We start from the raw sequence: 21,967 nt of genomic DNA on the forward strand, positions 1-21,967 counted from the left end.
CGGTTGGTCTATAGGAACTACAAGACAGTTCTACCTCATTCAAACCTTACATTGTGCTATTTACAATGAGGCAAATTTGAACTTTATTAAAGTACATTTATATTACATAGCGTTCTCACAGGATAGTACTACATTATTTCTAAATCATTGTCAACTTAAAAACGATTGTAAAGCAAGTTTGAAATTACTTGATTTTACTGTATTTACAAGAACACTCTTAACCATGTGGAGACTAGGTTACAATAAATCGTCGACATGATTACATCATCAAAAGAGACTGACTGATGACAAATCATGAATTGTTAACTATGTAAATAAGCCCAGTTTCAGCGATATATTGTCAATGTGTCATTACACACGACGTTTACACCATGCATAATACGTGAATTTTACGTTTTAGACTCTGATGATGGTTTATACTGTAAGTTTTTTATGCAAATTTTAGGAGATAAATGTTTACGATGACAACTGTTTTATCTCCTATCAAGTAATGTACTGTTTCAGTTCCAGCTGATTTTGTGCATGAACAAAATGATTTTCCATCAGCTGAATAGTAACACTATTCTAGATAACTTACCTTATAAAAGTTTGGCCTTAGCTGAATAGCAAATACAGCATGTTCTTCAGCTTCAATATATCTTTCCAAATGAATATATGCCGCTGACAGGTTGGTGTGCAGCTCTGAATTATTTGGCTCATGTAATAAACCTGAAAATAAGAATATAACATATTAAAACAGCTTAGAATTAAATTGACAAAAAATATGAACCAATTACTATTAATTTTAAAGCTAATTACGGGCCGTGCAGAAAGAGATACAGTAGTCCCTACTTCGAGCAGAGAAAACTAAATTAGGACCAATTTCGTAGTGGTGGAGTGACAGACTCTCAGTCTGATAAAGAATCTTTATTGCACAAACATTTGATAGGTTTACAAACAGTCTAAAACAAACTGGTTCATTCTAAAAATATAAAATACTAATACTATAATAAAACCAATATAAGCCAAAACTAGAATAACTAGTTAGTTATAATAACAAAATCATCATTTAAATATCTCCTTTACTATACAGTGCAGTCTCTATAATCCGGCCGTGCGCTAATATGGCACGTCCAGTGATCCGGCACTGTGCGAGCGATGACGGGTTGGGTCAATGCCTGTATTAGGTCTGATTAGGCATACTGTACTGTTTGTTTATTACGTTTTATTGTGTATTTAGTTATTTTCCAATTGTACTTTTGCGTTCTACTTATGTTAAACTATACTTTAACTGGTTTCTAATAAATTTCAATGTACATTTGTATGTTTTTCATACTTTTTTACCCATACACCCATTAATCCAGCCATTTCGGTAATCCGACACTACTAATCCCGATATACTGCCGGATTAGCGAGATTGCACTGTAATAGCATTTTTTAATTCAAGCAATCTTTAAGTTTTGCACAGAATTGTATGTAATTTTGAGATTTAAAATGTACTAGAAGTTTGTTATATAAACGTAATCCCACAAAGAGTGGACTTCTTTCAAAAATAGTTAAATTATGTATTGGACAATTAAAAATGGTTTTATTTATACTATTGTACATATGGTTCTGCTTAAAATTGTCAAATGAAAAGAGATCACTGTATACTGCTACCAAAATTTCATAGCTATAAAGACGAGGCAAAGTTCAAATTTTAGTTTGTTTGATTAAAGGTTGGCAACAACTCTATTATTTGTCTTTATCATTGCTCTTATTACATTCTTATGAGCTTTAAAAATGGTTTTGAACTGTTTAAGGTTCCCCACATTAATATTCATTATTTTAAAACAAATTGGATGTTGGAAAAATAATGTGTTGCGACTTTTAAGTGAGATTGTATCAGCCAATGTCCTAATTGAAAATATAAATTAATTTAACGTTTTTGATCAATATTGGTTGTGTTCTTTAAAATGTAACATATGATCAATTAATATTCCTAGAAATTTATTAGTATAAGAGAAGTTATTTTTATTACTGTCTAATTGTTTATTTGAATTTTGTCTAGCTTGAAAATTGTGTAACGTTTGTTTTTAGAATTGTTTAGTAAAAGACCATTTGCTTCAAACCATTCTCCTTTCACTTCAATAAGACTGCATGATATTAAGTGATTCAATATTTCAATGTTATAAATCTTACTAAGCAAATATCTGTGATTAACACAATCAACTTAGACAGAATTACAGATAAGATTACTTGTCTCAGTAGATTATGTAGAACCTGCTCAATTATATTTTAAACTTACTTAAAAGAGAATTTAGATTTAGAGATATCATTTGTGGGGTCTCAGAAGTGACTTCTGACAATTAAGCAGTATAGTGTAAGTTCCACACTACAGTGCTTGTAGGCTTATAGTATGGGATAATTTCAACAAATGTAAAGCAACTTCATACTAACTATTTGATTTGCTACTTTTCATACTTTATTGATTTGAACTATTACTTAAGTAAACCAAAGTTAAGATCGGAGGCAATTATTACTTTCTTGTATAACATTTCTTTTTAAATGTTTTATAAATAAAGTTTTAAAACTAATTTATTAACAGATAACTTTAAACAGGGTGACCACTCAAAACCACTTCAAATTCCCGATTATCTCGTCTATTTTCGAACCAAATAGACAACTGTAATACTGTATTTAACCCTTATGCCAGTTTTTATCTCTGTGTCTTTCGATGTGTCGACATGACATTGTGTATACCTAATTACTTTCCTTTCTGTGATGTTTAGAAAATACATGTATCCAATTCGTAAATACAAAGATAACAAATAAATACCAACACAGTACTACCGTGGGGCAGATTGCAGCCCAGTATTGCGGGTATGAGGTCTAGCAGTGGACGAACTTTCGGTACAAGACAATGATTTCGCCGGTACATAAGGTCGGTTCAGTACAATCAACAAATAAACAAAATACTTTCATCTGAACTCTACTTAATGAATTTATCTTTTGTGGGGGAGCAGGAAGCCTAAGAATACTATGTTACTTCAAAGCAGAGATGCAGAGAAATGAATATATTTAAAATTCCAAGTCATTTTTCTTTTTAAGTAATAGAAATGGTAGGTTGTAAAATGAGCTTCCAAAATATATTACATTTATGCAAAAATGTATGGATGTATATTTATAGAGAATATATTTATTTACAACTATGGAAAGGACGACGCGACGTACGGATAAAATACGAATTGGCGATCGTCCGTTTACTATCGAGGAGCTAAAGTCCGCCCAACAAATAAACAGACAGTGCACTCAGTCAGTTAGTTAGTTAGATTACAGTCAAGAACTACGAAACAAGACATAACACGTTGGACTATTTGGTATGAACAGTTCGAATCGTCTGAACGATCGTCACGAGTGCGTAGAAGTCGTTTCAGTAAATAGTTGACAGGAGAACTGGCGGGATTTCCAGCCATCGTCCAACCAATGCCGCTCTGATGACGAAAACTGATGAGCGTGGCTGGTTCGATCGGCTGGCCGTTTGCCGTTTGTAGACTGGCAACAACATTAGTTGAGTTTACACTGGCAAGTAAAGTTGCGAGAGAATTTTCACAACTAATGTAGAATAATGTGAACAATGTAAGCAGTTTTACTCACGAGAACTGTCGCAAGTACTTGCTACAACTGTATCGCTGGTTGTTCCGGGAGTCAAGACTTGTCTGTTCACACATGACAGTGATGTCTCGGCAATGTTTATAATTGAAATTTCAATAGCTGGCACTGTTCTCCAGTTCTTGTAACCAGCTGTCCGGCACTGGTTGTGGCAGTGCTCGCGAGAGCTCTTGCGTCCGTTTAGACTAGCGATGTTTAGTTGGACACAAAACTTGCGCCATTTTGTGCCGGTGTAAACGCAGTTCAGTCGAGATTTGGATGTGACCGTGATTTTAAAACATAATATCACTTCCTTATTTTAACCTATGTAATTTGATGACAATCGGAACGTGTGTGAGAAGCAATCGTTCATAGACCAACCGAGGCCTCGGCCGCGATACGAGCGGTTAGCGGTGGGTGGTGAGCGCTAGATTGGGCGGGGACTTAAGTTTAATGTTTGTGTTGTACATATGGGGAACACCCGACACTAGCCATGGCATACGTGACCAGCAGAGCAATACACACGATGGCGATTATCCACCATCAATTCTAAACATTAAATGTTTCTCCTGCCGCTCAACCCCCAGCTCAGTCTGTCATTGCTGTGGTCAAAAGGACGCAAACACCCCCTTCTCGACGGTACTTGTTAAAACTAATCCACTACTTTCTTCTCCAAAAGGTACCTTATTAAGTTTTGTATAAATCCAACTGACATTCTGGTGTACTCAAAAACCCGGGCTGCACCTCTTATCGAACCGTCAAACATTATATTATTCAACGAACGAACTCTGACGCCTGTTTATAACACTGTACATTTTAGGCCCGTGCTATCTATCTAACACACGTCTTTCTAAAATACTATTTTCTCTAAAGAATAAGAGTTGGACAACTTCGTCCGGAGACTCCACTTCGGCGACTAAATAATACTTAAGTACAAAAAAAACCTGTTTGTATCGCGGTTACTACCGCTCTGTCACGTTGCCGCTTAAAGCGTACAACTCGTTTAGTGCCGAAGTCAGAAACGATCGGTCGGCCGATTTTAATTGGCCAATGCATTGTTACTTTTTTGCGCGGAGGCTTGCTACGACACAGGAGTAGAACTAACCAAGATAAACTCATTACACTAGTGGAGGTAACCTTTGATCAACCAGCGTCAGATGTAGCTTACGAACATATGTGGATCTTCACAATTTCACGAGCCACGTCGCGTACAATACGATGTTTCGTGATTAATCAGTTCTTGATTGAAGAAGCTGTGAAATTATGTCTTGATTTTATAAGTTCTTGGAGACGGAAAAATTATTTTTGAAATTTTCCCGGTTCTAAAAAAATTTCCCGACTTATTCCCAGTCCGTTAAATTCCCGGCTTATTCCCGGTTTCACGGTCGGGTGGCCACCCTGTTACAACATTGTAGCCAGATATTCTGTAGTGCCACCACAACACAATTGAGTTATTTTACTTCAATAAAAGAGCCCTCAAAAATTAACTCTTTAGATTAGCTAGGTTTATCTCTGCAGCGACTGTGAAGGAGAATACAAGATCTTCCGTGTGAACTGTCCCTAATATATCCATCTATAAGAGTAAAGTTAGGCAGTCTATTTAAGAGAAACAGTTGTTTTTGTTAACTCAGACAAAGAATTTTCACATTCAATTCACAAATTACAATGAAAAGTTCAAAATCACTAAATTTATTAGTTAATCCTTGTACGATGTAGTGGAGCAGTAAATAAGGATATGTATTAGGATCATTATTTTGAACTATCTTTTCCTTAGTTATAAAAAACTAGTTTCACCAGGTTCGCTAGGGCTACCTGAAGTAGGATTAGATGATGGTGAAGGCATTATTCGCTTAGATTGACATTAGTACAATATTTAATGAAGTGTATTTAATGATTTTTTATTTAATAATGACAACCACAAATCACAATCTGTCTACGATTTCTTGGCAGTAACTCGAGCCTACACACGGGCTTTCTACAGGCCCATGTAGGCATATTTCCTAGGTCACTAATATTTTTTTATTAATACCTAATGAGTTCTACTTTTTAAAATAAAATAACTGCTACTATTAACGAATGTACAACTAGTTATATAAATTGATTCCTTAATGGTATGTTATTAATTAAACTTATAATTACTACTTAATTTTTACATGGTTACCTTTAGTTTATTTTTTAAGGAGTTTGAATTTTAGTTTGTACACTGTTTCATGTACCACAATAAGAAATAAATTATGATTCAATTCAATTTAATTGTGGTCTGAGAAAAGATGGGATTAGACTGCACTGGAGTGCTATCCAAGTTTGAGCAAGCAGTTGAGTCCTGTTGTACTTGGATTCCCCGAATGACGCTTTGGAGATTCAAAATCCAACCAATTAGAAGATTTTATTGTTGAGTCATAATTAATGACAACTGACTGCTTTCCAAATTAGTAAAGCACTGATCTGCATACAAGCAATTAACGTACCTACGTAAACCAGTTCAAATATATGTGCTACTAGAGTATTAAAAAAACGCGAGGATTATCCATCCGGAGTTACCATAGTTTAAAATTTTCAAACTCAAGAAATAAACAAGGTTATGGATACAAGGGTGAAGTGCGAAACTGTGTTTCTCCAACCCACTACACCAAATCATCCTTGAAATCATATTTAACTCAACTGCTCCACAATTTCTACACTCGTGTGTTCAGTAAACCTATATTCTTTTACCAGTCATACAGCACAGAGATACTGGCTATCAATCCTGTAAGATTTACTGGTGCTTCCCTTGCCTTTCTAACATTTCTGTTGTCACGCTTCATTTGGGGGCAATCTGTAGTGAGGTTTTCTAACTCAACTATGGGGAAGTACAAAGCTTGTTGAATTTGAATTGGTAAGGGTAAAGACTAAAGTTTCCATACTGATAAATTGCTAATTATTTTTGTAATACCTCTTGAAGGAATTAAAAGAAATACCAGATTGCACTACAACAAATTCTAAAAACATTCTTGAGACTAAAAACTGAAAATAATTCATAATTAATAGATTAAAAGCTTTTTAAAATCATGTCACAAATTTTTTATATGTGTTCACACATTAAATGACCAGATTTCATGTACGGCTTAATGGACCAAACTTCCAAATCTGATAACTGTTGAACTATCTAACTAATCCAATTTTGTTTAGTTACAGGGTAAAATTTTCTTTCATGAGGGACATTGTTATAAGGTTATCACTTATTTTATTCTCGTAACTTTGTTTAGAAAATTAAAACCAAAGATCTGGTGGATCCTTTCTAAACGAGGTTTTAGATCACACTATAGTATTTGCTCCATTCATGGTAGAAAATTCAAAACAAAGCTTCCGCTTTTAGGATTTTTGGGTAATTGAAAAAGCACTAGACAATATTTGAAAGAAAAACAAGGTTTTACAAGTTTATACTACATGTGGTAAATTTTGTGCATATTACAGAGCTAAATCTCACTTGATATTATTATTTGTAACCTTAGGTGTTAGTTTATTTTTAAATATATGAAAGAGATCTGATTGTAGACTTCAAAATATTGTGTTTTAGTTTACAATACTACAATACAATGCATGTAAATGGTAGCAGTGAGCATTATTCTACATTACTGACACCATTTTAACAGACGCATCGATTTTTTATAAATATCACGTTTCATAAGTAATAATCCAAATGTAAACATAAACAGAGTACCAGAACGTTATATACGACAATAACTTAGGATTTCCATATAGATACAAATTTTCCAAACTAAAAAATAAACTGTTTATTACAATGAAAATAATTGTTTTAATATTCCATTACGTAAATGTTAGATAGCATGTACACAAAGACTGGAATTGTATAACTTACTTTAACTCTGCGCTGATTCCAAAAATATACAGCTATTCTTAGGTTTCTCCAAAACAATTTTTACATAGCTTTGCGCAAAAAAATCGCATGTAGTCTAATATTTTTTGAATTTGATTAAAATATTGTTTTCTAAATAAATACAATCCATAGAGAGCAAACATCACTTTATCATAAGTATTTATGTGAGACAGTTAAAAAGTTGAAGTATTAATTAATTTGAAATCTCACCATATTTAAAAGAAGATACTATATGCAAAATTTAGACCTTCACTCCCAGACAATTAACAGATTTCTAAACATTTGATCCAAAATAAAGAAAACAGACTGAAAACTAAAACATTAACAGAACCACAACCACTAACACTAGGAACTAGCACCTACCACAACCACTAACACTAGGAACTAACACCTACGAGACAACTCACAACAACAGTCACACTACATTTGCAATATGTCAACAATGTTTTGTGTGGTAAAATAGGAAGATAATAAAAATTAACCAGTATTACGATTTATACTCTGCCAGAAAATATTCATTCAGTCATATATAAGAAAGTCAATTTAAACAAATATACACATTTGTTATGATGGGAAATAATTGTTGTTGCTGATTCAGACAGACCTTTTGCAACAATAATTTGTTTCACACCAACTCTTGTGTTCGTTACAATTTATTGAAGTTTTCTGCGAGACCTTTAAGAGGTTGAACTGTATACTGTAATACGGGTGCAATTACACTTGTATAAATTGGCATTTAGACCTGAACTTTCAAACAGCACATATCGCCTCCATTAATGATTATATAATTAGCTGAGATCTGCAGCTCTGTACTCACCCAAACAAAGAATTAACAGAAATATTAAATCAACAAATTCAAGTTCTTCATTTCTAAATAAATAAATCAATCCAAAAATGATGTGGACGACGTTACATAACATAACAAGTGTGATTTGAATATATATGAATCCTTTTGACATTCCCAGCTTTCCACAAACTATTTGTGACACAATGAAACAGAAACTATTCACTTATTAAGGGTGACACAAAGTTATTGCTACTAGTGTAGAGTGCCCTGTGACACTAAACTAAATGAATATATAAGTAAAACATCATCATGTGGCATAAATAATTCAATACCAACAATTTAGCTAAAGCGTTTTCAACAGCTTTAACTTGAAACGTTTACGTCTCAGAGTAAGTCAAGTTGACAATAACTTAATGAGATATTATTGGAACATACATAAATTATTTATAACTCTTCCCTTCTTCCCCTCTCTCACTCACCCCCTCCCTCCTCCTCTCTCTCACACCCTCACCCTCCATCACTCTCTCACTCACCCTCCCTCTCTCTCACACTCACTCACTCACTCTCACACTCACTCCCTCTCTCACACTCACTCACTTACACTCACACATTAACCCATTCACTCACACACTCACTCACTCCCCCTCCCTCCTCCTCTCTCTCACTCACTCTCACCCTCCATCACTCTCTCACACTCACCCTCCCTCTCTCTCACACTTACTTACTCACACTCACTCACTCACTCTCACTCACCCACTCACTCACTTACACTCACCCACTCACTCACTCACTCCCCCTCCCCCCACTCTCACTCACTACTATATAATTGTAAGAGCAATAGTGTGTTTCATATAAATCTTTGTTTCATATAAATCTATTGATAACTCTTCCCTTCTTCCTTTCTCTCACTCACCCCCTCCCTCCTCCTCTCTCACTCACCCTCACCCTCCATCACTCTCTCACTCACCCTCCCTCTCTCTCACACTCACTCACTCTCTCACACTCACTCACTTACACTCACACATTCACCCATTCACTCACACACTCACTCACTCCCCCTCCCTCCTCCTCCTCTCTCTCACTCACCCTCCCTCTCTCTCACACTCTCTCACTCACACTCACTCCCCCTCCCCCCACTCTCACTCACTACTATATAATATTGTAAGAGCAATAGTGTGTTTCATATAAATCTTTGTTACTAATGTAAGGTTCAGGTGACTTTCATGACACTACAAAATTGTTAACAATCCAATTATGGCATGATTGGAGAAAATTCTAAAAGGAACTTATTAAAACCATATTGGCTTCAGTTTTATTGAATTAAGCAACAATATTTGTTGTTGTGTAATGTCCAAACGGTTCACCCTTCTGGTGTGCACTCTGAACTACTATATTTTATTACTACCTCTGTCCAGACTACACAGCAAGTAACGTCTAAACAGTCATTGTCTTTTAAAACTGATACCAATATCAAAGTCATTAAGCATGTAGTTAATAGGCAATCTACTTTTTATCAGTTTAAATTTTCTCAAAGATTTATTTAATACCTTAACCTTTTGAGAGCCAAGCGCTTACTGAGGGGGTGGTAAGGTCAGTAGTAGCATTATATCCCTTAGGGCTGAGCACCCTTTTAGTATTTGCGTACTGTTCCAACGGATAATTCACAAATTGTTCAAAAATAAATTAAATGTGATTATTTTTGCTTTCATCTGTAGGGGAAAAAGTAGGTTACAGCTTATAACATATGGATGATAACATTGTTGACGTTTTTAAAGAAAACAAATTAAAACTACGAAATACAGTAATTGTAAATTTTGATCCTAATTTATTTGTACACCTTTTTATTGTTCCGAGTGTAAATAGAACCAAATATACAAAGATAACTGAGTTTTTGTATTTTACTGTAAAATGTTGAAAATCTGTATCTGTATGTAAGTTGGGTCCCATATTTGGCAAATAGCTTCAAGACAGATAATCTATTTTTATTTGATTTCAACATTTAGTAAGAGAATAATAAACATCTGAAAACCTGATCTAGTCGGCCTATAGCACTTTTTGGAAACATCGCCTTTAAGAACATTTTGAAATTCTTCGAAGGTTGATTACAAATCAGCTCTTGGTATTCAGAGGGTTAATGGTTTCTGCTGTAATATTACATTCCAAGCAAAGTTACAAAATTGTGCAAAATATTTAATATTTCCCTTCAATGCATTTCATGTTTTATTCTCTTATTCATCATAATATTATATTATACTTGCCACGCTAGCGGCATGGCATAGTAATTTCCGTTCACATAGTTTTGGCATTTCTCTTAGGACTTTAGCTCCTCCTTGTGGTCATCTGTAACTACTTAGTCATTGTATACTAGAGTTCAGCTGTGTTTACACAGTGAAAACAACAATCATGTTTGGGCATTGTGTCAATACATTTATTCGTATTGTACTGTTTGATGAAATATTTTAGTGTGAAATAAAGAGAACGATTTTATGTTTACTGATACCATAACTCTGATATCGAGATTGCATTTCTGAATGGAAAAAATAATCCTTCGGCGATCGGATGGCCAGTGACACAGCCCACGCCGTTCTCGGCATCAGACTGATATTCATCACGGAGGTCTTCCCCCACCATCTCGGAATTATTTTTACTAAAACCTGCAGTATTTACATGTGGCATTTTGAATTTAAATAAATCAAAAACAATTGTTTTATTGCTACATACACAGACACCGTAAATGAAATTGATATACTTTTAGTTAACATTAGAAAGTGGAATTAGATACTTATTGAATAATGAAAGAAATTACAGTTTATATTGCGACTTACACAATCACTGTGGCTGACTTTTGTTTTTTGTTCTTTTAATTTTTTGCTTGAGTGGTATTTCTCAAAACATGTGTCCATATGGAGTCCAGGACTGTTGGAGCATGTTTTGCGACAGTAGTTCATTTTCTTTGCGATCATTCTATCACTGCAAACAAAGCAGTCCTTAGTTTTGCAATTCTGTAGAGGATAGGACAAATGTAATTTGCCGTTAAGTTTTTGGTCATCTACACTGTAAGATAGTTTTCCTCTTTCATTCACATTTCGTACTTCACCGACTAATTCTTTAATCAATATATATCAGTAACATCTTCGTCAAACTCAACGTTGTTGGTTTTGATTAGTATTGTAAAGTACAAACGAGTTAACGATGGCAGTTTCCAATAACCAGAAGAGTACTTTTCTCTACCACTTGATGGACTTCCAGGTAAAAGAATATTTTAACGCATTCACTGCATGAAATGTGAACAACTGTATAACTTTTGCTACCAGTTGCCAGTGCTTGCTGGGACCGGACAAACACTTCTTTATTCCTTACATTCATCAAATGAAAGGCGGTTACATGTAATGAAACAGATTTTTCATTTAGTTCAATGTTTACTTGACAGGTTTCACCACTTTACAGCCATCAAAACACAAATAAAATATTTACAATGCAGAATGTATTTCTTAGCCAGTGACACTTGCCCTCTAACGATTGAAGGAATTCTATGTTGGCCAGACTCGACTCACTGGCCATCCGAGCACTGAGAACAACTCAAATAGAAACTAACCCTTCGCACATTACTAATAAATCCATTAACTTTCCAAGACAAGTAAAAGAATTTTGTTTCTTTAACCCATTGGGAAACTTGCCTGAGCGTCACTCGTTGTGCTCTTTCTAGACGCTAACGATTACGTATTTGTTTATTTTCCCACTAGATTGTAGTTTTGTGCCCTCATGCATTGGTAATTGCTATATGCTCAATTTTCGTCAATTCAATGTTCTGTTTGCATTCTATGTATCGTTTAACTGTTTATAATTGTTGAATGAGTTTTTAGTTCTTCCGCTACCTCATGGAACATGACAATGTGTGTACTTCAGAAGTAGACAGATACTTGGACAGTGATATTGGAATTTCAAAGATACTAAAAGACTGACACAAAAATGAATTATAAAAAATAAATGAATGGTTATTGTATGTAATCTAAATATTTTATCTTAATTATCATTTTAATAATAACAATTGAATATAACAAACAGTTTAATTTTATCTCCTAGACATCTTATTCAGGAGCTTGTTATAAAGTCATCAAACCGAAAAAGAATTATGTAAATTTTGATTGTCTTGTTATTATGCAAATAAGTACACCAATAAAAACTGGTTTTCCATGCAAAAAAAATTGTGGTGTTTTGAATAAAGATTTATTGAAACAGATAAACAAAAAAATACTAGAATATTGACAATATTGATATATTTAAAAAATTTTGTAGTAAGAAAAACAAAATATTAAAAGCAACTGTCAATTAATTTATATATTTATTTATAATTTTATGGCCTACATTGGACCACTTTAGTCACTTTATATTTTCTAGTCTTTCTTCTTTTATCCACCCAATATTTCTTCATCCTTTCCGAGCGTAATTTCCTTTCCTCCTCCGGAACCACTCTTCCTATTCGTTGTTTGTTTCTTTTCAGCTGTAGTGTAGAGTATTTGTCATTCAATATCTTCAATGTGTTTGTCTTGTGTTTTAAATCCTCTACTGTAATTTGTAACTCTCTCATATCTTCTTTTAATTCTGTGATCCATTTAATGTCACTTTTACTATACCACAGTTTTTCTACTATTTTCCTGCTAATTCTATTTTCAGGTGTTCTTAACAAATGCCCCAGGAATGATATTCGTTTCTTTTTAATTATACTTGTAATGGGTTCTATATTTTTGTAGACTGTTTCATTGGAAGCTAGTCTCCAAAGTCCGTCTACTTGATAGTTTTTGTTTAAGCAAGTTCTGACTATTCTTCTCTCCATCTTAAGAACCTTATCTATTGCAATAGTATATGTTGTTTTAAATATTGTTTCACTTGCGTATGTAATTTGTGGCAGAGCAACTGTTTTGTAGTGTCTTAATTTTGTATTTATTGAAAGACATTTTTTATTATACGTATTCTTAGTAGCATGTTTAATCTTAGTTAGTTTGTCTATTTTACTTTGCCAAGATGGTTTTTCATTCAGGTTATAAGTGATTACTTCTCCTAAGTATTTAAATTTCTGCACAATTTTTATATTGTGGTTGTCCAACCTTATTTTATTTGCAAGTGGAGGCTGCGTTAATAAAACTTCTGTTTTTTCAAACGATATCTTTAAACCAATTTTCTGAGCTATATCTTGTAAAGATTTAATTTGCTGTTTTGTTTCCTGAATGTCATTGGCCAAAAGAGCTAAGTCATCAGCAAACCCCAGACAGTTCAGATTAATGTTGTCCCTTTGATATCCAATCTTTATGTTTTTTTGGTTATTTCTTTCCCATTCCCTCATGACGTACTCTAATGCACAGTTAAAAAGAAGCGGTGATAATCCATCACCTTGTCTTAAGCCAGTCTTTATCTGAAATGGTTCTGAAAGTTCTCCTCTAAACTTTATTTTAGACTTTGTATTAGTTAATGTTAGTTCTATTAATTTAATTAATTTGGGGTGAAGTCCAAAATGTCTCAGTATTTTTAATAGTGATATTCTATGAATGGAATCATAGGCTTTCTTGAAATCAACAAATGTTATCGAAAGTTGTTTATTTTGTTTTCTATAATATACCATAATTAACTTTAGTGTAATTATTTGCTCTGTACAACTTCTCCAAGACCTGAATCCTCCTTGGTATTCTCCAAGTTCTTGATCTAGTTGGTCCTTAATCCTGTTGTAGAGAATCTTTGAAAAAATCTTATAAGTACAATCGAGGAGTGATATACCTCTATAGTTATCTGGATTACATCTGTCACCTTTCTTGTGCAAAGGGTGAATTATAGCTATAGTCCATTGATCGGGAAATTTCTCAGTAATCCAAATTTTCTGTAGTATCATATGAAGAGAGGTATGACTAGATACTCCAGCATACTTCCACACATCTGCAAACATTTGGTCTTCACCACCTGCTTTGTAGTTCTTCAATTCTTTAAGTACAGTTTCCACTTCTTTTACTGTAGGGGGGTTAATATTTACAGGTTTGGTTTTTATTGGAGTATTAGTGTTGATTTCCAAAATTTCCTCCGGTTCCTTACAATTCAGGAGTTCCTTAAATGCTTCTGCCATTATTTCAGCATTCTCCTTATTGTTATGTGCAGTTTTTCCATTTTTGTTTTTCAACAATAATGTCGGAGGGCTGTACTTTTGTAATTGTGTGTGAAAGGCTTTGTAATAGTCTCTAGAGTTGGTTTTATAGTAATTCTTCTCTATAGAGTTAATTAACTGTGTTTCATATTGTCTCTTACATTTTCTAATAATTTTGGAGAATAGTTTCCTTGTGTTCTTGAGGTTATTGGCATTTTCCTCGGTTTTATGAGATTGAAATTTTAACCAAGCCTGATGCCTTCTTTCATGCACTTCGTCACAGTCGTGGTTCCACCAAGCATGTTTTTTCCTTGGATTTAGTGGTGCCAAATTTGTTGCGTGTTCTTTGAGAATTTGTTTTATTTCCTCCAAATTTTCAGTCAACTTAATTTATATATATATATATATATATATATATATATATATATATATATATATATATATATATATAAGAAATTGCGTCTGAAAAATTGGCTAATTTATCTTTATCCAAACTCATTATATTAATGTTTTAGTACATACATGCATATTTGCCAAAATCAATTCAAACATTTAGTCCTAGTGAGGCTAGGTTAATTGCTTCCTCAATGGGTTAAGTATAAAACAGAACATTTTACTTAAAATTAGTGTATTTATTTATAAAAATAAAAAAGAACTATTTACAAAACTGTTTATTTCAAATAAATTTTAATTTCATTGTAAAATGTTATTAAACTGAAAAGGAGATGCACAACTGACAAGCAGGCAGTCAGAGTTAGACAAAGGGCGCTTCCCTCCCCCTGCCGCTGAGTGAAGATAATTTATAAATACTTTCTTGGCAACTACGATAAGCACAGAGTGCGCACCGGGCATTTTAAAGGTCTTTTGTGAACTAAAAAGACTCTCCAAGAGACATTATCTATATTATCGGATATAACTGTATTTGGCGTTTTGGTCAGTCAACCATTCTAACATATCCGTCTACGGCGTGGGAAGGGCTAATACAACTTGATGTGTTTGAGATGACTGTCGTTCTGTCAGACTGGTCATGTGATCATAGAGGACATCAGGGTTTAAGCTGGGATGAAAATTGTCTTAGCAAAAATGCTACAACCTCTTCAGACTCTTTAGCAAAAACGTTTGCTATTAATAGCATTGGTGTTCGGCGGAGATTCCAATAATCCTTATCGAAAAGCAGTCTGAATTTGTCTAATATTTTAGCATCCAGAACCAAAATTTAGTTGAATAAAAATATTGTGGTTAAAATATGTAGAACCTCAATAATTAAAAGGTGACATTTTTATGAAGAGGTTTGATTAAAAACTGTTTAACACTTAAAATTTATTGTAAAAATACACATATACAATTGAAAGTCTTCTTTATTTCAATACACAATATAAAATGAAATAGTATAGATTTTTTTAAACAAGTTACTTTTTATCATACGTTTATCTTTAGAAAACTAATTAGGCTCTAGCTAACCCATCTCTCTAAATCTGTAGTAGTCTTCTTTGTTTTCTAAACACTAATGTTTAAACCTCATTGAAATGAATTCCTGTCTATTAGATGCTTAAATTACTTATACTTAACCTTTTATGAATGCCTGTCATTCCAAATAAAATCTGACTATAACATAACCTCAAAAAATCTTCAGTACTAGTTCTAGACATCAAAATGAACAACCCTCTGAAGGTTTTCTTTTCGTTCGTTTGGGCCTCAGCCACGGCACACCAGTGTTGCTGTTATAGCAACAAGTCGTGTGCATACGTTCCACACTACTCTTGCATTGGGCGTGACCTGCTCGCGTCATTGACTGAAAGAGGAAACCGTAATAAATTAAATATTGTTTTAATATATTTTACCATTTCCCATAATCTTTTCTCATACTGGCTTTGAACCTCCAACAGCACGTTTAACAATAAATAATTAATTTTCAAAATTGCAGTTTAGTAGTAAAGTGTCAAAAAACAGTACTTTTTCATTCTTACAGACACAAAACTTGGGTATTATTTGTAAATAATTTTATTTATATTTCTAGACGCACAAATAAAGAAGCTAAATTTTAATGAAACCTGTAATTTTAGATCTATCAGTTAGTTAGTGGTTGACGTTCAAACTCTAGTATCTATACTTTTTGATCCGAGAGTAAGCAGGCACTTTCCAACTACACAATTCATCGTGCGGCGGTGTGTCATGGTGGTAATATTTTATATTTTACCTTATGGAATCATTTAACACAGTAGTTTTAACACTGTAACTGATTTTCCAAATGCAATATACTTTTCAAGTGTAGTCCTTCTTTCTTGCTTTCGTCACAATTTAGCAAGAACTTTCTTGTCAGCGTTGCATTTTCTCAGGTCCTCTCGCAAAATGTGACAAATGCAATCGCAGCTTAAACTCTGGAGAACATACTATATCTGATCGTAAAGGGTTAAACAATAGTGCACATCAGAGATAAGAATAAACATAATGCTTATTTACCATATTACACAATAGAAGCACTGATAATGTCAAATATTACAATATTTCAAACAAACCTCAATAAAATATAATTTTTGTAAAATTATATCACTTTTTAATGCTCTTAAATATAATTTTTACTTGTACAACATTGCATTAGCCACAATTATGCAACATTGGGAAAATGTACAATGTTGACAATCATAAATAAATGAGCCTGCTATTCCAAACAAATGCCATTACATCTAAGATTATATACCTACCTTTTTTATAATCGGCTATGGCTCTTTTGAAGTCATTTTTACTATATCTATGATTTCCAGAGTTTTTGAATTCCACAGCTTTAGCATGTTCACTCTCAGCGCTAGTTGACTGCTCACTCCCCTTACCCTGGTCAGCCATGGTGGAAACTGTTCTGTAAAACGTCACAACAAACCTATACATCTGAGATAAAAAAAATAAAACTACTTTAATACTAATGGTAAAATTAAGATTCCCTGGTAAATACTCATAATTAAATTCTCAGAAAATAACTATCTGGTAATGAGTAATAATAGGATTAGACCTGTGACATCCCAATTGGTAATATCCAGAACGAATGATTTTATCACTCAAACTGTACAAATTTTCTATTAAGACATAACAATATTTTTACCTTAGACTATGTTGTTTTGCTGATTTTCTGATGATACCGTATTACGGGGTGAATAGGGACGGCGAGGTGATTAGGGACAAAAACGGAAAAAGTTTTGTTTTATTTTGTTACATACATGTTTTTTATCAAATAGTGGTAAACAAAGTGTCAATAGTTAAGCCATAACATACCCTACGAAAACGTGTCTGAAAAAAACTTTGTTGACATTTATTACTCTATGTTTACAACTTCTGTGTTTTGTTGACTTTTTAGGAATTTGTCATAACCTCAAAAGTTTGTTGTGAGTTGAACCAAGTTGATGTTTCTATGAAACAAGAATAACCTAGCCTTTTTAAATACCTCAAGGTGAGTAAAATAACGTAATATAAGTAGAAATAGGATGATAATTTATTATGTTACAAATTATAAAACAAAAAAAAGCGTACTTCGAAGAAAAAAAGGGGTGAATGGGGACATTGTTTGTGGTCAAAGCCAAGTGATCTAACATAAAATAGTTTGTTGCGTAGGTTACCTTCAATGAAAGAAATTGCTTATTAGATGTTTTTATAATGATATTTATGCAATCTTAAAGTATATTTTTAAGACTTAGTCTAATCTGTGTCGTTTGATTTCAGATGCCGAGGACTTATAAAAGAGATCCGAGGGCCAAACATCACCGCCCTGTTGATGAAGAAGCCATAAAACGAGCACTAGATGCCGTGGCAAAAGGCATGTCTATTAGAAAAGCTGAAGAGCAGTTTAAAATCTCAAAATCAGCGCTGCACCGATACGCAAAAAAAGCAAGAAGTGGACGAGAGTTGACTTTTAAAAAGAAAGGGGGACAGACCGCGTTGGACTCAAAGTTAGAGCAAGAAATCAGTGCTAGCCTATCTAAGTGTGGTGAATGGGGTTATCCTCTGAGTACATTTGATGTCCGGTGTTTTGTTAAGTATCATTTGGATAGAGAAGGGAAGAATGTATCAAAATTTAAAAATAACTTTCCTGGTGCAGACTGGGCTGATGGGTTTTTATCAAGACACAAGGCCATTCTGTCCCAAAGAATGTGCCAAAACATTAAAAGAAGTAGAGCGAAATTATCTCCAAAAGTAATCAATGACTATTTTGATGAGTTGAAGGACACTGTTACAGATGTTCCTCCAGATATGATAATCAATTATGATGAGACTGCGTTGTCCGATGACCCAGGCCATCGCAAACTAATTTTTAAAAGGGGTTGTAAATACCCTGAGCGAGTTATGAACCAAAGTAAGAGCAATGTGTCTGTGATGTTTGCTGCCACTGCTTCTGGCAAAATGCTGGCTCCTTACATAATTTATAAAGCCACTAACTCGTACGATTTATGGTGCCAAGGTGGACCTCCAGGATGATTTTACAACCGCACCAAGTCAGGTTGGATTGACGGAAACACATTTTTAGATTGGTTTCAGAGAGTTGTCATCCCGTACTGTCGCAGATCAAATGGGAAAAAAGTTGTAATAGGTGACAACCTAAGTTCACATTTGTCACCGGTTGTTATTCGGCTTAGTGAACAAAACAACATCCAGTTTGTTTTTCTGCCGGCTAATTCAACCCATTTGACGCAGCCCCTGGATATAGCACTGTTCGGTCCCATGAAAAAATGCTGGCGTAATGTTATGGAAGAAGCAAAATTTCATGAAAGGAATAGCAATGCCTTTGATAAGAGATATTTTCCATCTCATGTGAGGAAAGCCCTACAAAAACTAGAGCCTAACTTACAGAAAGACATCATTGCAGGTTTTGACAAGGCAGGAATTTTTCCTCTTAATCGAAAACGTGTGTTGGACCGGCTGCCCCCTGAGCTGTGTGAGGATGAAGATGTTGATGGCAGTCAGGCTAATAGCAGCACTAGTGTAAATGACAGTTTAAAAACTTTCTTGAAAGAGATGCGTTATGGTGATGGGAGTGAAAAACAAGCAGTAGGCCGAAAAAAGAAACTGAATATTTTTCCGCAGCCGCAGCGTCACTCTTGCAGATTTTGATGACCCTGACGAGGAAGAAACAGAAAATGAAAGATCTGAAAACGAAGATGTACCAGACAATCAAGAATTTTCTAATTATGATTCTAATGAAGAAGGTTTTGATATCGAAAAGAGTGATGAAGAGCGTTCTGAAGATTTAGCGGAGTGCATCAGTGAAGGAGACTGGGTGAAAGTGAGATTTACGTATGATAAGGGGGTAAAGGTTTTTATTGGGAAGGTTTTAGGAATCGAAGATGCAGAATTTATTGGGACATTCCTTCGGCAGTCCAGTAAATGTGACAATATTTTTTATTTTCCCAATGTGCCTGCCTGATGAGTTCCCATTTAACAAGGATGACGTTTTGGCAGTTTTTAAAACCGCCACACTCACAGAAGGGACGGTATATTTTTGAATCCGACCCCCTAAAGTAGGCCAAAACAAATGTAAAAAGTGTGTCTTCATAAATTTTATTATTTTATATAGGCCTATTTAAAAACCATTGAAATGTAAGTAGCCTACTGTAAAACTTTGTTACTTTACAAATAAAAACTTTGTACTTTGCAACGATTTTCAAAATCATTTATCCTTATTTATGACAATATGTTTACAAAATAATGGTTAACAGAATATCTAATCATGTTTAATAACTAAAATGGAATTAAAAAAAACATAATAAGTGTCCCTATACACTCCATAGTAACACCCAATAGGCATTTTAATGTAAAATAAATAGGTGTCCCTATTGACCCCAACCCTGGGGTGAATAGGGACAGTATGAATAAAATAAATATAAAAATCAGTATTACTGATTGAGAAAGGAGAGGGGTGTGATTAGATGCCTAGACATTAGTACCAACTATTAACCATGTGAGTTATGTCAGATGTCATTTGGGTGTTAAAATATTGTTAAATAACTTTAAAAACTGTCCCTATTCATCCCGTATTACGGTACTGGTTTTTCTATCCATGTTCAAGTTATCACTACGTAAACGAAGCCAACAATCTATTTATGTATCATACATTTCCATGGTACAATAAACACTAGAAATAACTATAAAATACTACTACAGAAAGGGTGACAGGTGCATCAAAGTGCAAACATTCATGAGAGAGGACCAAGAAAGTGCTGATATCTACCAGAAATCACCAGAACTACTTGTGTGACGCGCAGTTGTCATAGAAATGATACTTGTACGATATACAGCAGACAACAGAATAAAACAGGACCAATATAATGATGCATATCATTACATCAGTATCGTATGTGAGAAGTGCTTAACTATCAGTAGATGATGATGTCTATGAAAGTTTAGCAGTGGAAAAGTTCTTAGACGGTCTTCATGAGCCAGAAATGGGCAAAGACTTGCCTGCCCTAAGACCTTGAGCGAAGCATTGACCCAGACCCTAGAATTCGAAGTAGTGAGGCAGTCTGTTCAGGGTCATGGATGATTAGGCAGTAGAAGCAATGTTAGCTATGAGTGCAAATAGTCTCTACATCAATAGTTCGGTGAATGGGAAGCCGAGAAGACTCCCTATGACACCGGAGCCACCATAACTACTCTTAACCCTAGCATTGTAACTGATAAGAGGAAAATAGATCCACCAACCTGGACTTGGTGGAAGGACCGCAAAAGGGAAGTGTGCACATACAATTTTTTTTTTAAGGAGAGCTGGACATAGAGATGTATTTTGGTCTAGTGGCCATTTTGTTACATTTGAAGCCACCGCAAAAAAGGTACATTTTGTTGGAGTTCGGGATGCCAGTACATTCAGAGGTGGACTGGTACTTTCTGCTGCTAATATTTTAACATCGTCTAAGAAAAATGGTGGTCCTCTGACAGTTTTAGAAATTGATGAGGCAAAATTTGGGGGAATGAAATATAATCATAGCAGAAGAATCCAGGGACAGTGGGTTTTCGGGGGCATCGTAAGGCAGAGTAAAAAATCATTCCTTGTCCCTGTTCTGACTAAAACAAAACCTTTATTTAAAAACAAATTTAAAAACCTAGGCCTGATATTAATAATCAATTTTACTAGGCCTAACTTATAATTCAAATTGCAATCAATCCTTATCGCAGACTCAAATGCATTTGTTGTCTAGGTACATCCTTACACATTTTTAATTTTTTACACTCAGTTTTTATACTTTGACTAGCAGAAGATTTGACAAATTTATATTATGAAGAGTATTACATATTCTCTAGTTTATTGTAATAGAAATAATGAAAAATATACAAAGTTTTACAGTAAACAAAGACTTTTATAATGAAAGTCTGTGAAAAACCCAAAAACAGCCTGTTAGTTACAGAAAATCAACTGCCAGTTAAAGGGTTAAATGAAAAATATGTTTGTTATAAAAGATTTAAATTATGCTTATGAAAGACAGTAATGACTTTTTCACAACTATGTTAGCCTACCTACACAACTATGTTAGCCTACCTACACAACTATGTTAGCCTACCTACACAACTATGTTAGCCTACCTACACAACT

At 34.2% G+C, this 21,967-nt stretch overlaps 1 protein-coding gene across 5 annotated transcripts in view; it reads right to left on the reverse strand.

Annotated features, from left to right (window-relative positions):
- Window positions 1–21,967, reverse strand: part of LOC124359021 — a 197,808-nt gene that overhangs the window by 169,840 nt on the left and 6,001 nt on the right. For all 5 annotated transcript variants that reach the window (XM_046811368.1, XM_046811367.1, XM_046811366.1 and 2 more), the window contains exons 2-3: window positions 17,103–17,254; window positions 578–708 (exon numbers count right to left, since the gene is read on the reverse strand). In XM_046811368.1, the coding sequence (XP_046667324.1) occupies window positions 578–708; window positions 17,103–17,241 (270 nt within the window). In that variant the 5' untranslated portion in view covers window positions 17,242–17,254. The remainder of the gene's footprint in view (window positions 1–577; window positions 709–17,102; window positions 17,255–21,967) is intronic.

This window comes from Homalodisca vitripennis, chromosome 4, assembly GCF_021130785.1.
Source record: "Homalodisca vitripennis isolate AUS2020 chromosome 4, UT_GWSS_2.1, whole genome shotgun sequence".
Taxonomy (NCBI): Eukaryota; Metazoa; Arthropoda; class Insecta; order Hemiptera; family Cicadellidae; genus Homalodisca; species Homalodisca vitripennis.